Source organism: Castor canadensis, chromosome 2 (assembly GCF_047511655.1).
Source record: "Castor canadensis chromosome 2, mCasCan1.hap1v2, whole genome shotgun sequence".
Classification (NCBI taxonomy): domain Eukaryota; kingdom Metazoa; phylum Chordata; class Mammalia; order Rodentia; family Castoridae; genus Castor; species Castor canadensis.
Genome location: NC_133387.1, coordinates 60,484,998 through 60,502,061, shown reverse-complemented (window position 1 = coordinate 60,502,061; position 17,064 = coordinate 60,484,998). Strand labels below are relative to the sequence as shown.

At 35.0% G+C, this 17,064-nt stretch overlaps 1 protein-coding gene across 1 annotated transcript in view; it reads right to left on the bottom strand.

The window, feature by feature from the left end:
- The window catches only part of LOC141418042 (cadherin-related family member 4-like), a 125,918-nt gene that overhangs the window by 49,979 nt on the left and 58,875 nt on the right, over window positions 1-17,064 (bottom strand). Inside the window, 2 exon segments of the mRNA XM_074057899.1 lie at window positions 4,928-5,084; window positions 7,172-7,352. Of these exon segments, the coding sequence (XP_073914000.1) occupies window positions 4,928-5,084; window positions 7,172-7,352 (338 nt within the window).

The following is a 17,064-nucleotide window of genomic DNA, read 5'->3' as shown; positions in this document are numbered from 1 at the left end:
TCTGAATCACAAATGCAAGCCACAAACATAATTTTAACTGTCCTAATAAACACATTAAAATTTTTAAAAATCAATGAATTTAATTTTAATGAACTATTTTATTTAAGTGAACATATCCAAATACTATCATTTGAACATGTAATCAACATTGAAAAATACTGCACATTTTTACATTTGTGTGTTCATGCTAATTCAGTGAAATCCATTACTTATTTCACAATTGAAGCTTTTTTTAGTTTGGCCAAGCCACATTTCAGGTGTTCAAAGGCTCGTAGAGCTAGTGGCTTCCATATTACAGAACAATGTTTTATATTTTGAAAACTAATAATTTATTGCAAAATTAACATTATTACTGCATATTCTGATGCTTTATAATTATCATGACATATTATAAAAGTATAATAATTTCAAAACTAGGGTTTTAGGCTTTTTATGTGTTCATTCCTACTGATTCATTTCCCATAGCTCTTTTTATTCCATAAAATCTCTGTAAATACAAATGGTCCCATATTTACTGTGGTTCGATTTACAACTATTTAGCTTTATGATGGGTGCCAAAATGATATGCATTAGATTTTGAATTTTAATCTCTTCCTGAACTAGTGATATGTGGCATGATACTCTTTTGTATTGCTGGATCTTGGTAGTGAGCCACAGTTCCCACTCAGCCATGCCATCATTAAGGAAAATGTCCATTTCTCTACAGTGTTCTGTGCTGCTAAACTATGTTCTGTATGTTAGGTGTACTAAAAGCATTTCTAACTTATGATATTTTTAATTTATGATGAATTTGATCTGGATGAAACGCTGTGAACAGGAGCATTGTAGTTACTGTGTTGTATATTGAAGATTGTGAAAGAACTTGTCATGAATTTATTTGAGTTAGTAGTAACGGTAATAATCTCCCAGAAGCAAGCTTTGCCTTGCAAACTTTAAAATCGTGCAAAAACAGCACTAAAGATTAACTCTGTGAGAGAGGTCAAAACTTCTCATATTTTTCCTCTTTCACTTTACTCTCCTGGGAAGGATGAGCAGGGCAGGCACGATGTTTTCAGGATCTTTAATTATGTTAAGTACAAGGGGGTAACCTAAGAGTCTTCCCTCCACCGCTCAGGCATAATCACACAATCCTCAGGGTGGTCATAGTGTTGGCTTGATCTGAGACCATCTAAGGGAATAGTGGAAAGAATGTATTTGTGGGCTGTGTCTCCAGTTTTACTGAGGTCCTTTGTGTGCCTCAGCCACATTCACATGAACTGTTCTTCTCAGCAGTCAACATTTATTAGGCAGGGAAGTTACATTTATCAACTAGGTGATTGGTTGAATCAGACAAGCACAGGTCATAAATAAATAACATTGTTTTCTCAAAATTCTATAATGTTCCAAGGACTACAGAAAATAGGTATTTTAAATGAATTCGTGAAATGGAGAAAAATGGTTTTTTCTTCAGTGAAGAAGAACGGTGGGTGGTCTTTATGGTGCATTTAATCCTAAAATCCTATAATCTACATTCTGAGTAGATATAGAAAATGATATAAAGAACACTAATGGTATATAGTTAATAATTCATAGTGGTAGTGCTCCTCTAAAATTACTGTCTACTTTTTATCATAGTATGTATGTTATGATAATGTGAAAAATACAAATACATTGAGCATTGAAAAGAATTATAAGCACTATAAGAAAGTACAACCACAAGCAGACACAAACATATAAAGGAATTCCTAGATAGGTGAGAGATGCTATTGACAGTCACTGTAGAAATATGACTATGAGAGTTGGTATTCCAAATTAATTGAACTCTGATTTTCCTCCAAACCACAAATCAGTTTCTCTACAATTTAAAAAATTTAAATATAAAAGACCATTTGTTAAAATTTTATATGAAAATAAAAGATATTTTTCAGAATACTTGAACATATCTTATAAATAAAAGGGAGAATGTGTAAATACAAGTTTATTCTGTCCTACAAAAGCTAGCCAAAAATTTCACACAATTGGTAACTATATGAAAAGATGTGCAAGCTTATTATAAATCAATCAAAAGCATATTAAGCATATTAAGCATGAAAGTACCAGATATGGAGATAAGGATATTGAACAAAAGCAATGGTTGTATAGAGCTGATGAGCATGCAAGTTGATACAGCCAGTTTTGGAAACAACTTACATTACTTCATGTATTTGAACATATACCCACAAAACATGTCAGTCCTGTTTTTAAGAATATAACCTGAAAAAAGCATTAGAACATTATACCTACTAATCAAAAACTAGGAGGAATTTCAAAGCTCCATCAATAAGAGAGTTTCTATGATCACCCAAAGAAATATTAAGGAGTAACATGGAACATGACAACAATAAGACATACAGATAATTCCCATACACAGAAGAATTTGAAACATAACGTAAATATCATGTCACAGGAGACTGAATAGATTATACCACACTTTTAAAGCTTGAGAACTAAGCAACCACAATAATATTATATACAAAATCCCCAAGTTAGTGTCAGAAACATAGATTAGAAGCTATTGATTGCCTCTGAAGGATAAGCAGAAGGATGAGAAAGGTGACCACATAGCTGTTTATTATCTTGTAATTCTGAAGTGGGGTGGTAGGTTCAGGAGTTCATTTTATTACTATGATTCATAACTTGTGAATATGCTAACCATGCTAACTTGAAAGTGTAAAGTATTTCATAATTAAATAATAATTAAGAATAGATTAATCATTGAATAAAATACATTGGACATTTTTAAGATCAATGCCCATTAAAGGAAAAAATAACAATAAATTACATGATTAGCAATGCTGACTACAAGAAATATTCATCTTTTTACTTTCCATATAAGTTAAATATATTGTATATGAAATCAATTGGACTAATTAAATGATGATTCATTATTAAACATTAAAATTATAAAGTTGTCTTTGGTATCTTGAAAATCATGACTAATAAAGATAAAAGTGAATTTCTACTAGTCTACTGTAGCATTAACATGAAATTAGTTTGGCATCAAATTTTCCTGCTTATTATAAACTCTAGTTTTGAATAACTTCTAAAACTGTCTCCCCTCTTACTACAGTATACATGTCATGGTATAGATGGTCCTCTAACAACTAGTCAATTTTACTTTTATGTTAAAACTTTTTAATCTAAATTATAACTATTTTTGAGTTTAAAACTCAAGTATTGTTGGAAAGCCAAATACATTTTCTTCCTATATTCCTCTAAAAAGTGTTTAATTCACTAAGTATTAAACTTGTGTCAGTTTCTTTTCCTACAAACTGGCTTTTCTTTCCATAATTTACAGGGAAGAGTAGGAAAATTCACCATGTTGAGTCTACAAATTGTGTGACTGATTTTATGCTATTAGTCAAAATTAAAGCAGGTCCAATACAAAAATTTTGTTGTTTGTTTATATAATTTGTATGTTTGTTTTATTCTTGATAAAATTGTTTTGCTAGGGATAATTCAAAGAAATGTTAACAGTGCTACAATGTTCACATTTCCTAACTGAGAATTCTTGATATTGTCTTATTTTCCATCATTGTCAGGATGTAGATATATTCAGTTTGTAAAAACTCCTTTCCTAATATTCTGCTCATATTAACAATATCTTCCAGTTGCAGTGAATTATGAAAATGTGGCAATGATGCATTTGACAATAACTTGCTATTAAATTCCATCAATGCCTTATAAAATGGTTTGACAGTTTAATATTGTTCATTTACTACTCATGAACCCAGTCATTGATTAATGTATATAACTAACTAGCACTAAATACGTGTCAAACACTTGTTTAACAATAGATTTTTTCTTTCATTGTCTAATTGGGAACACATGAAATGTGTGCTTTGTGAAAAAGTGGATGAGACACAAAATTCTGTGAGAACTTAATGGGAAGCACCTGATCCAGACTTGAGGAAGAAGAAACATCAGGATGGCTTCATAAAAGAAAAGTCAATACAACGTTACAAAGATTTGCAAAAGCATGTTATGGGAACCTAAAAAATCTGGGATGGATTTTCTAGCAGTATGAATCACACAAAGCTAAGGTTTGGAGGGCAGAGCTGAAAGACATCACAGTGTTGTAGGGCTGTGAAAGTGATGCTGTGTACTTCAATCATAGTGTGAGACAGCAAATGATAAACATGTTAGAGGTCTGTGTGAAATGCATCTTGGGTAAAAGTCCAACTTCAATGCATTCACTGTCAAAACAAGCTGAAAAAGTACTTAGTACTGATTTGTCTTACTCATACAGACCATGGTGAGGTTTTTTTATGAGGTATTTGGTCAGATGAATAACTTTTATCACTGTGTTGGACACATGCCTCATATAACCTTGCCTATTATACCTGTTGAAACCAAATTTGATATATTGTAAGAACTTTTGTAAATGCTACAATGTACCCCTAGCCAGCACAACAATAAAAAAGGAATAAAACATGTGAATATAGCAACATAAAGTCTGACTTAGGTCTCAAAACTTTCTGGAATAAAATCTTGATTTCCTGAACTGGTAAAATATTTGAGCTATTGCATAGCTCATGGTATTGTAACAAAGTATGCTTATTTCTTTTAATTACTTACAATGTTCAATAATTATTTAATATATTGATTAAAGTTAATTTTAACACATCCCAAAGGAGTAGACAACATTTTATCACAGGACCATTTGTTTTGGAAATTAATAACCCTCCTAGTTCAGTTCTCAAGACCAAAATTGCATTCCAGGATCATCCTGAAGCAAGATATGTTGTTGGCAATTTAAGGTTCATTTGGAAATCCAAGAACAAATTCTGCCATCAGCTATTTGAACTACTGCAACTCATTAAGAATTTTATAATAATAAAAATAAAATGTTTTTCTATCTGAGGTTGATTAGAGGACCATGCTCAGAAAGCAACTTTAAAATACTTACTTTCAGTTCATTGTTTGTAAGAGTAAAGGTTTCATTTGAAAAATTATCCATAATCAAATGGTAAGTTATGTTGTTATTGGGAATAGTTCCATCCTTATCAGTACAAGTCAGAGAAACTAAGAGAGTTTCAGTTGGGATGTTTTCAGGAAGCTCGATTCTGCAATGAGCAAAACAAGAGAAATAAATGTGGTATAACATGCTAATCTAGATTTATGTAGATGATAATATTTAATGTGAAAGATGCCTTAAAGTGCACTGACATTTTAAATAACCTCTTTGCCAATAAGAAAATCAGTATTGGCAAAAAATTATATAAGAAATGATCTGACATCCATGCTGAGGCTACTATTATGTTGGGTTAGTAAGCAGCAAATTTAGTAAGATATACATATTATTGAACAAGAGAACATTTTACAGCTCAGATTCTTAATTTTACATTTAATAGATTCTAGAGTTCTGGGTGATCTCCTGAAATTAATTGGCCCACGCTTTTCCTTTACAACAATACTATGTTATTGTCTCCATTTTTAAAATACAGAAGCTGAGAACTCTCCTTTCTCTCTTCTCTCCCATGTGATGAAGCAATACAGCTGAATAAGCCAGGATCCTGAGTCACAGCATGGAGAAATGCCATGCAGTATAACCAACAAACCTGCATCACTGCCCTCAATGGAGGCAAGAAAATGTTTCATAGATTTAACAATGATGGATAGCTCTTATTTATTTTTTGGCCATCCTGGGGTTTGAACTCAGAGTTTTGCACTTGCTAGCTTCAGCCATGTCTGTACTGCTGTCATTATTTTGTAGGTAGAGTATCAAACTTTTCCTATGCTGGTCTGGACCATGTCTTATTTTAAGCTTCCCACCATCACTGAGAAGAGGCATGAATCACCAAGCCCAGCGCTTTTCTGTTAAAATGGGGGGCCTGGAATCTCTATCCTCCCAATCTCAACCTCCTGTTTAGCTTGGGATGATGGACCCCCATATCCAATTATTGGTTGAAATGGGGTCTCACTAACTTCCTGCAAAGACTGGCCTCAAATCATATCCTTCTGGTCTAAACCTCCCAAGGTGGAAGGATTGTGGACCTGAGCCACTGGCTCCTGGTTTCTTTTAATATTTTTAGCAATAATTAAGTGGTATTTTGACCTGAACACACAATTATAATTGCAATTTTGTGCAACCTTGAAAGTTTTTTCTAATCTAATTACTGAAAATACTTTAGGATTAAAAAAGAATGAAATATATTATGGATTGTCTAATTTATTAACATGAAAAATGTTTTAGAAAGAAAAGTATACATATTGATCTATACATGTATGCCTTGTGCATTATTCAAATCACGGTAAAGATATCTATCTCCTCAAACATTTATCATGTCTTTAAAGTAAAAACTTTCAAAATTGTTGCTATGCATTTTTTTAAAAATCTATATTACATTATCATTATCTACAGTCAGTAGATAATGCAGTAGCACAGCAGGACTTCCTGCTCCTGTCTAACTATGACTTTATACCCACTGATCAACCTTTGTTCACCCCAATTTCTCTCCACTGTCTCCAAGCTCATTCAACTATTCCTATCTATGCCATTATAAAATTTGTTCTTGAAGTACAATAGACACTTTTAATATGTTCATTTTGTTGTATGTTTTATTACTATTAGGTGATCAAACACATACCTGCATTTTTTGCTCAGAAAATGTTGTTTTAAGTGGGAGATAAGTTATTCAAGGGAATCCTACCCTTGAATATAGTATATTATAAAACATCATTTCTGCTGTGAAAGTGAAAATTCCGATTGAGCAGGAGTTTCTGTGCTAAACTTACAGGACTATTTCAATTCTGTTGCATATAGTTGACATTAGTTCCATCCAGGTCAGGTTTTGATCCTGGAAGCACACATTTCTATGCTTTTCCTCAGGCTTTCAATATACAGGTTGATTATTTGTAATCCAAAAATCCAAAATCTGAACTTCAAAATTTTGTATTACTTTGGAAATGTAAAATTTCACATTTTAGAGAGTTTCAGGTTTTATTTTTATATTTTTAAGAACAAATAAAGCAGACCCACTTATATAGGGAGGAAAGAACAAGAGAAAGTGTGTATTGTCTGAAAATAAAGTAAGGAGAAAAGGAAAGTTCTCTGCTTCACTCTAGGGATGGTACGATGTTTACCATTTATTTTCCTCCTGTTCTTCTCTATTCAAAAATCTGAAAATCCAATAATTGCTTCATAACTTACATGTAAATATACTGTGAGCACTGAGGTGAATTGTCCTTTACATCTTGTAGAATCACTGTGATTGTCTCAGTTGTTGAATGTGTTCTTTCATTGTCATAAGCTCTAAAATATAATATCCAAGACTTTGGGGTTGCTACATCTTCATAGTCCAAAGGATAAGCAACTATGACCTCTCCTGAGTCTAAAGGACAGATAGATGAAAATTTATTCAGCATTCATAAGATGTAAAAGCTATGCATTAAAATAATGTTATGAGTAAAAATAGTCCTGGGGGTAAAATAAAGGTCAGTTGCTGATCTACTGATGTTCATCAACTAGTCAGAATTGTGTACGTGTGGGAAGTTGGGATCGGTAAGTGAGAGATGAACAAAGAAGCATCCAATACTGTGTAGATAAGAAAATACTTCATGTAATGGTAATTAGGGTGGGGAACACATGGTGAGCTTGGGTTGAATGTGGAAAAATGAGTACAGGACATAGAGAAAGAAGACTGGGGTGGATTGGGGTGGCAAAGTGGATGAGAATGGAATGAAGAGAAAAACAAAGAAAAGTAAAACTGATCATATTATAATTGGGAGCTGCTTCTTAAATTATTTTTTTTTAATCTACATTCACAGTGCTTGTAATCTTTATGTGTAACACAGTCTTTCCTCCATAAACAGTGTGAAAAAGGTGTTGGAGAAATTCCTGTTAACAATTTGCTTATCACTCACTTATAAGTGATTTAGTCTTTTTATGTATGAGCTCAACTACTTATTTAAAAAATTTGCACCTAATAGTTAATTAGAACATGTCTTAGATTTAGCCATCATACATTAATTTTTCCCAGGAACCTCATTGTCTTTTTAAGCTTGTAGCTACACATCTTTTACTATAGGACTAATTTCTTAAAAGATGCTTTTGGGTATTAGTTGCAATTGACTTGATCCTATAGCTAAGAAACCCCAAAAGGAGATTCCAAGATGGCGGCTAGAGGGAGGAAGCAGAAAGCGAGCCTCCTATAGTGAAATCTTGGAGAGATGCTGGAGACACACTTTGCAGGTATAATCACTGAGAAGAGGCATAACTTTGACCCCTCCACACCTCCAGCCTGCACAGAGAATCTCCACTTCACATTAAACATAGAAACCAGGAGGGCCCCCGGGCCACCAGTCGCCGGTGCCCAGACAGATTGGGAAGACGTGGACCAGGTGAGCTTCACGGTAAGCAGTATTCCCACAGACAAGCCTGGGCCAGAGCAGCATAGCCCCCTGGACAGACCAACTTCCACCCAGGGGAAAAAAGAGAAACTGAGTAATAAGCAATAAGAGCAATAAAGACACATGGGAAAGAGGGTGGGGCGCACTGAGCGCTGAAGATTGGGGGAAGGGAATCCTTCCCGAGAATGTACATAAACAAGCCAGCCTGGCCAGAGAGCCTCTGGTGGGAGCAGGAAAGCTTGTGAGAGTGGCAGAGGGAGGAAAACTCCACAGGAGAGGAGGGAAGACCCACTTCCCATGTGAACTGTAAACAAACATGGCGGCTGGCAGGAGCAGCAGCACCGCCCAGTAATCAGGAGCAGGAAAGCTTGTGAAAGTGGTGGTGGGAGGAAAACTGCACAGGATGGGGGGAAGACCCACCTCCCACATGAACTGTAAATAAACATGCAGGCCTGCAACGCAGGTGCAGTGTCACTTTTCCCAGTGTGCTTGGAAAGGGGAAAGCTTGTAGCAGAGGCTCACACACAGGAGAAATCTGAGTAAACAAAGCCTGCAGGGCCAGGTGAGTGCTAAGCTCACCCCTGAGATCTGCATAAATAACGCCTCCAGCAACAGCAGGCTGACAGCAGCGGGCAGGCAAGTCACAGCCACAGATACCATTCTCAGAACTGTCTCCAGACTCTTTTTTTTCTTTGTCTCCCTACCTTTGATGAGAGAACAACCGAATTACACCTGCAAGCTGAAAACCTTACTGAAACTGTATTGCATTTGAACTTGGGACACTTGGTGGGGTTTTTTTTGTGCATGTGTGTGTAGTTTTGTTCTACTTTATGCGTCCCCTTTGATGAGACAACTACAGAACAACATCTGAGGCACCATCTCCAGGATTGGAGACTGAGACAGACACCCCAATTATTAAGACTGAAACTTCATTGCATTTGAACTTGGAGGTTTTTTGGTTTTTTGATTTTTGGGTTTTTTTAAAATTTTCTATTTTTTCATTTTATTTTAATACATTTTTATACATAGATTTTTCTTTCATTTACTTATTTTTTATTTTTATTCTTATCTTTTTTTTATTTTTGATTTTCAATCCTCTCTCTGTCTCTCTAATGTCTGTTCAGCTTACTGTCGATTAGTACATTAAAGCTCCCTGTTTATACCTTTGAAACCTTCTTGTCTGATACCTTGTTCTGTTTTCTCCTTCCAGTCTGTGTATTTGTTTATCCCATTTCTTTAACTTCTTGCCTTCCATCTCAGCTCACCCTTCCATTCTAAATATTACCATTGTTATTATTACAAGCTAGAAAATATTTAATTGCACACAGTACAGGGACAGTAACACCACCAAAGACAATGACGGGAAGACAGAAAAAACAGGGAAACCAGTGTCCCCACAGCAAAAATTTAGTACAGGAACCAGAGGGGAATGAAGAAAACAGGTACTCAGATCAAGACTCGAACAAAATGAAGATAAACTATGCAAAGGACCCAATGAAGCCCACAAGAATAATTTAAAAGAAGACATACTACAGGTACTCAATGAGAATTTTATACAGAGGATACTGGATAGGGTCAACCAAAATGTACAGGAGACACTCAAGAAATTCCAAGACAACAAAAATAGAGAATTTGAAAAAGCAAAAGAAGAAATAAAGGAAACCATAGAAACACTGTATAAACACCAAAGTGAAAGAGAGAACACGATGAATAAACAGATAAATGAACTCAGGACAAAAATAGACAACATTAAAGAGGAAACCAGCCAGGATATGGAAAACCTCAGAAAAAAGAATGAAACAGAACTGCAAAACAAAACCGAAGGCCAATCCAGCAGAATAGAACAAACAGAAGACAGAATCTCAGAACTTGAAGATGAAATGGTAATTAAAGGAAAAACCAAAGAACTATTAACTAAACAACCAAAGAACTGTGAAAAGAAAATGCAAGAACTCACTGACTCCATCAAAAGACCAAACTTGAGAATCATGGGCATCAAAGAAGGAGAAGAGGTGCAAGTGAAGGGAATGTATAATATATTTAACAAAATAATAATGGAAAATTTCCCAAATCTAGAGAAAGACATTCCCATACAGATGCAAGAGGCCTCCAGGACACCAAACAGACCAGATCAAAATAGAACTACCCCACGACATATCATTAAATCAACAAGTTCAGAAACTAAGGAAAGAATATTGAAGGCTGTAAGAGAGAGAAAACAAGTAACATACAAAGGTAAACCCATCAAAATCACAGCAGACTTTTCTACAGAAACATTAAAAGCAAGAAGAGCATGGGGTGAGATCTTCCAGGCACTGAATGAAAATAACTTCAACACCAGGATACTCTCCCAGCAAAACTATCATTCAAAATAGATAGAGCAATAAAAGTCTTCCATGATAAGCAGAAACTAAAACAATATTAACCACAAAGCCACCACTACAAAGGATTCTTCAAGGAATTCTGCACACAGAAAGTGAAACCCAACTTAACCATGAAAAGACAGGCAGCACCAAACCACAGGAAAAGAAAAAGGAAGAAAGTAGAGAGTAACCTTAACTTAGGTACACACAATCAAACCTTCAAACAACTAAGACAACTAAATGACAGGAATCACCACATACCTATCAGTACTAATGCTTAATGTTAACAGACTTAATTCACCCATCAAAAGGCACCACTTGACGAAATGGATTAAAAAGGAACCTCCAACAATTTGTTGCTTACAGGAGATCCATCTCACCGACAGAAATAAGCATAGGCTTAGGATGAAAGGCTGGAAGAAGATTTACCAAGCCAATGGCCCCTGAAAACAGGCAGGAGTAGCAATACTTATCTCTGACAAAGTAGACTTCAAACCTACATTGATCAAATGAGATAAAGAAGGACATTCCATACTAATAAAAGGGGAAATAGAGCAAAAGGAAATAATAATTATCAACCTGTATGCACCCAATGTCAACGCATCCAATTTCATCAAACATACCCTGAAAGACCTAAAAGCATATATAAACGCCAACACAGTGGTTGTGGGAGACTTTAACACCCCATTATCATCAATAGATAGGTCATCCAAACAAAAAATCAATAAAGAAATCCAAGATCTAAAATATGCAATAGATCAAATGGACCTAGTTGATGTCTACAGAACATTTCATCCAACTTCTACACAATATACATTCTTCTCAGCAGCCCATGGAACCTTCTCCAAAATAGATCATATCCTAGGGCACAAAGCAAGTCTCAGCAAATATAAGAAAATAGAAATAATACTGTGCATACTATCTGATCACAATGCAGTAAAAGTAGAACTCAACAACAAAAGTAAAGAGAAAAAACATGCAAACAGCTGGAAAATAAATAACTCATTGCTTAATGAAGAATGGATCATTGATGAAATAAAAGAGGAAATTAAAAAGTTCCTGGAAGTCAATGAAAATGAAAACACAACCTACTGGAACCTATGGGACACAGCTCAGGCAGTCCTGAGAGGAAAGTTTATAGCCATGAGTGCATATATTGAAAAGACTGAAAGATCCCAAATCAATGACCTTTGAAAAAATAAACAAGATTGATAGACCCCTGGCAAACCTGACTAAAATGAGGAGAGAAAAAATCCAGATTAGTAGAATCAGGAATGCAAAAGGGGAGATAACAACAAATACCATGGAAGTCCAGGAAATCATCAGAGACTACTTTGAGAACCTATATTCAAATAAATTTGAAAATCTTAAAGAAATGGACAGATTTCTAGATACATATGACCATCCAAAACTGAACCAAGAGGAAATTAATCACTTGAATAGATCTATAACACAAAATGAAATTGAAGCAGCAATCAAGAGTCTCCCCAAAAAGAAAAGTCCAGGGCCTGATGGATTCTCTGCTGAATTCTATCAGACCTTTATAGAAGAACTGATACCAATCCTCTTTAAACTGTTCCATGAAATAGAAAGGGAAGGAAAACTGCCTAACACATTTTATGAAGCCAGTATTACACTTATCCCAAATCAGGCAAAGAGACCTCCAAAAAGGAGAACTATAGGCCAATCTCCTTAATGAACATTGACGCAAAAATCCTCAATAAAATAATGGCAAACCGAATTCAACAACACAGCAAAAAGATTATTCACCACAACCAAGTAGGCTTCATCCCAGGGATGCAGGGGTGGTTCAACATACGAAAATCAATAAACGTAATAAACCACATTAACAGAAGCAAAGACAAAAACCACTTGATCATATCAATAGATGCAGAAAAAGCCTTTGATAAGATCCAACACCATTTCATCATAAAAGCTCTAAGAAAATTAGGAATAGAAGGAAAGTACCTCAACATTATAAAAGCTATATATGACAAACCTACAGCCAGCGTTATACTTAATGGAGAAAAACTGAAACCATTCCCTCTAAAATCAGGAACCAGACAAGGATGCCCACTATCTCCACTCCTATTCAACATAGTACAGGAATTCCTAGCCAGAGCAATGAGGCAAGAAGATGGAATAAAAGGAATACAAATAGGTAAAGAAACTGTCAAAATATCCCTATTTGCAGATGACATGATCCTATACCTTAAAGACCCAAAAAACTCTACTCAGAAGCTTCTAGACATCATCAATAGCTATAGCAAGGTAGCAGGATATAAAATCAACATGGAAAAATTATTAGCATTTCTATACACTAACAATGAGCAAACTGAAAAAGAATGTATGAAAACAATTCCATTTACAATAGCCTCAAAAAAAATCAAATACCTAGGTGTAAACCTAACAAAAGATGTGAAAGACCTCTACAAGGAAAACTATAAATTTCTGAAGAAAGAGATTGAGGAAGACTATAGAAAGTGGAGAGATCTCCCATGCTCATGGATTGGTAGAATCAACATAGTAAAAATGTCTATACTCCCCAAAGTAATCTACATGTTTAATGCAATTCCCATCAAAATTCCAATGACATTCATTAAAGAGATCGAAAAATCTACCGTGAAATTTATATGGAAACACAGGAAGTCATGAATAGCCAAGGCAATACTCAGTCAAAAGAACAATGCAGGAGGTATCAGGATACCTGACTTCAAACTATATTACAAAGCAATAGCAATAAAAACAGCATGGTACTGGCACAAAAACAGACATGAAGACCAGTGGAACAGAATAGAGGACCCAGATATGAAGCCACACAACTATAACCAATTTGTCTTTGTCAAAGGAGCTAAAAATATATGATGGAGAAATAGCAGCTTCTTCAAGAAAAACTGCTGGGAAAACTGGTTAGCATTCTGCAAAAAACTGAAACTAGATCCATGTATATCACCCTATACCAAGATTAACTCAAAATGGATCAAGGATCTTAATATCAGACCACAAACTCTAAAGTTGATACAGGAAAGAGTAGGAAATACTCTGGAGTTAGTAGGTATAGGTAAGAACTCTCTCAATGAAACCCCAGCAGCACAGCAATTAAGAGACAGCATAGATAAATGGGACCTCATAAAACTAAAAAGTTTCTGTTCATCAAAAGAAATGGTCTCTAAACTGAAGAGAACACCCACAGAGTGGGAGAAAATATTTGCCAGCTATACATCAGACAACGGAATGATAACCAGAATATATAGGGAACTTAAAAAACTAAATTCTCCTAAAACTAATGAACCAATAAAGAAATGGGCATGTGAACTAAACAGAACTTTCTCAAAAGAAAAAATTCAAATGGCCAGAAAACACATGAAAAAATGCTCACCATCTCTAGCAATAAAGAAATGCAAATTAAAACCACGCTAAGATTCCACCTCACCCCTGTTAGAATAGCCATCATTAGCAACACCATGCACAACAGGTGTTGGCGAGGATGTGGGGGAAAAAGGAACCCTCTTACACTGTTGGTGGGAATGTAAACTAGTACAACCACTCTGGAAAAAAATTTGGAGGCTACTTAAAAAGCTAGACATTGATCTACCATTTGATCAATGCCACAATAAACATGGGTGTGCAGGTGCCTCTGGAGTAACCTGTGTCACAGTCTTTTGGGTATATCCTCAAGAATTAACCTAGAAGGTAACACACACGCACAGGAAATTAATGTGAGTCAACTCCCTGTATAGCTATCCTTACCTCAACCAGCAAAAACCCTTGTTCCTTCCTATTATTGCTTATACTCTCTCTACAACAAAATTAGAAATAAGGGCAAAATAGTTTCTGCTGGGTATTGAGGAAGAAGGGGGAGAGGTTGAGGACGGAGTGGGTGGTAAGGGAGGGGGTGGGGGCAGGGGGAAGAAATGACCCACGCCTTGTATGCACATATGAATAATAAAATAAATAAATAAATAGATAGATAAAATCAACCTTTAAGTGATAAAAAAAGAAACCCCAAAACCTCTACCAAAAAAATATTAGAAATCATAAACTCTTTTGCAAAGTAGTAGGATACAAAATTAACATACAGAAATCAGTAGCCTTCCTATACACCAACAGCAAACAAACTGAATAAGAAATCAGGGAAACAACCCCATTTATAATAGCCTGAAAAACAATAAAGTACCTTGGAATAAATTTAATGAAAGAAACCAAAGACCTTTTTAATGAAAACTATAAACCACTGAAGAGAGAAATCGAAGACATCAGAAGATGGAAAGACCATCCATGCTTGTGGATTGGTAGAATCAACATTATGAAAACTGCCATATCAGCAAAAGCAATCTACATATTCAATTCAATCCTTATGAAAATTCTAATCACATTCTGTACAGAAATAGAAAAATCAATCATGAAATACATATGGAATTAAAAAAGACCTTAAATAGCCAAAGCAATTCTGAACAAAAAATCCAATGCTAGCGACATCACAATACCTAACTTCAAACTATACTGCAGAGCCATAACAATAAGACACAAAAACAGACATGAAGACTAATGTATCAGAATAGAAGATCCAGACATAAACCCATGCATCTATAGCCAATTGATCTTTGACAAAGGAGCCCAAAACACATGATGGAAGAAAGACAGTCTCTTCAACAAATGCTGCTGGGAAAACTAGATATCCATATGCAGAAGACTGAAACTAAGATGTAGAACATATTTGTAACAGTGGAACAACTCTATGAAACTCAGGGAAAGAGGGTCAGGAAAAGAGAATGATAGAGCATCAGTGATATCACATAACATAAGATATGAAGGTAGAATCTTCCTTTTTCAAGGATGTGTATTGAAAGCTGTTGAAAAATTGGGGGTGGGAGGTAAGGGGTAAAGGAGAGTAATGGAGACGTTGAATGGGTCAAAGTAAAGTATACTCACAGAGGGCATACATTTAGACATCACTTTGAACATCAACTCAAATATTAATAATGAAAACCAGGACTGTAAAATGAGTACAGTGTGGAGGGGTACAGTGGGAGAGGGGAGGGTGAAGGAAGGAGATTAAGGTCACGGTATATGATAGATGGTCTTCATATACCTATATGAAACAGAACAAAGAAAACTCTTGCAATTGCTTTACTTGGGGTGGAGAGGGGGTTGAGGGTAAGAGACGATGGGGGTAATGTAAATAATGTACAACATAAGTAATTGGAATTATCACTATAAGTCCCTCCCTGTATAATGAATAGATCATAATAAAAATTTGTTTAAAAAATTAGCATCTAGAAGTTTATTAGAACATGTCATAGATTTAACCACCTTACATTAATTTTTCCCAGGAACGTCATTTGTCTTTTTAAACTTGTAGCCCCATATCTTTTATTATAGGACTATTTTATTAAATGATGCTTTTGAGTATTAGTTGCATTACATTGTTTTTGTTTCTTGAGGATTTTTTAGAATATGATTTCAAGTGTTGTCTCTTCTCTGCCTACCTTCATAGCCACCATCTCTTTCCCCCCTTTCATTTCTGTCTTTTGTACAATTACTATATTTTTAAATAATCACAATCTTCTGGGGTTTTCTCCCTAAATAATTTTAGAGTTGCTGGCATAGTGTCTCAGCCATCCTAACACTTGAGTGTACATCTCCCCAAAGCACAGGTATTGTTCCCAAAGCCATTACACAAACACCAAGGGCAGGAAGTGAATGTCAAGATGAGACTCATTCAAATATCAGTGATTGTCTCAAGATTTTCATTGCAAAAGATCCAGTTCAGAATCACATGTTGTCATGTCCCTTTAGTATCTTTCCATGTGAAAAAGTTCTTCAATTTTCTTTTGAGTGTTATTACCTTGACCCTTTTGGGGATTAAAAACAAGTGAATCTCCCTAAAATTGAATTTGCCTGATGTTTGCCAATGATTAGACTCGGGTTATGCAATTTTTTTAAAAATTCAATCTCACAGACGTTATGTTACTTTCTTACTCCATGCTTTCAGATTGTCTCATTACTGATGATGTCCATTTAATGACCTGACTGAACAGGTGTCTGCCAAAGTTACCATTTTACCCTTTGTAATTAATAATTTTGTGGAGAGGTATTTTGAAACTATATAAATACCCTGCTCCTCATCAAACTTAATTTCCTTAATGTGTATGTCCCTATGGACTTATGGTATCTCATTTGATTTGATATAATCTATACCTACGATTATTTATTTATTTATTTATTTATTTTGATATGTAGTATTTGTACATCTTTGTGGAGTATATTATGATAATTACATACATGTGTACAATGCAGAATATCCAAATCAGGGTAACAAGAACTTTCA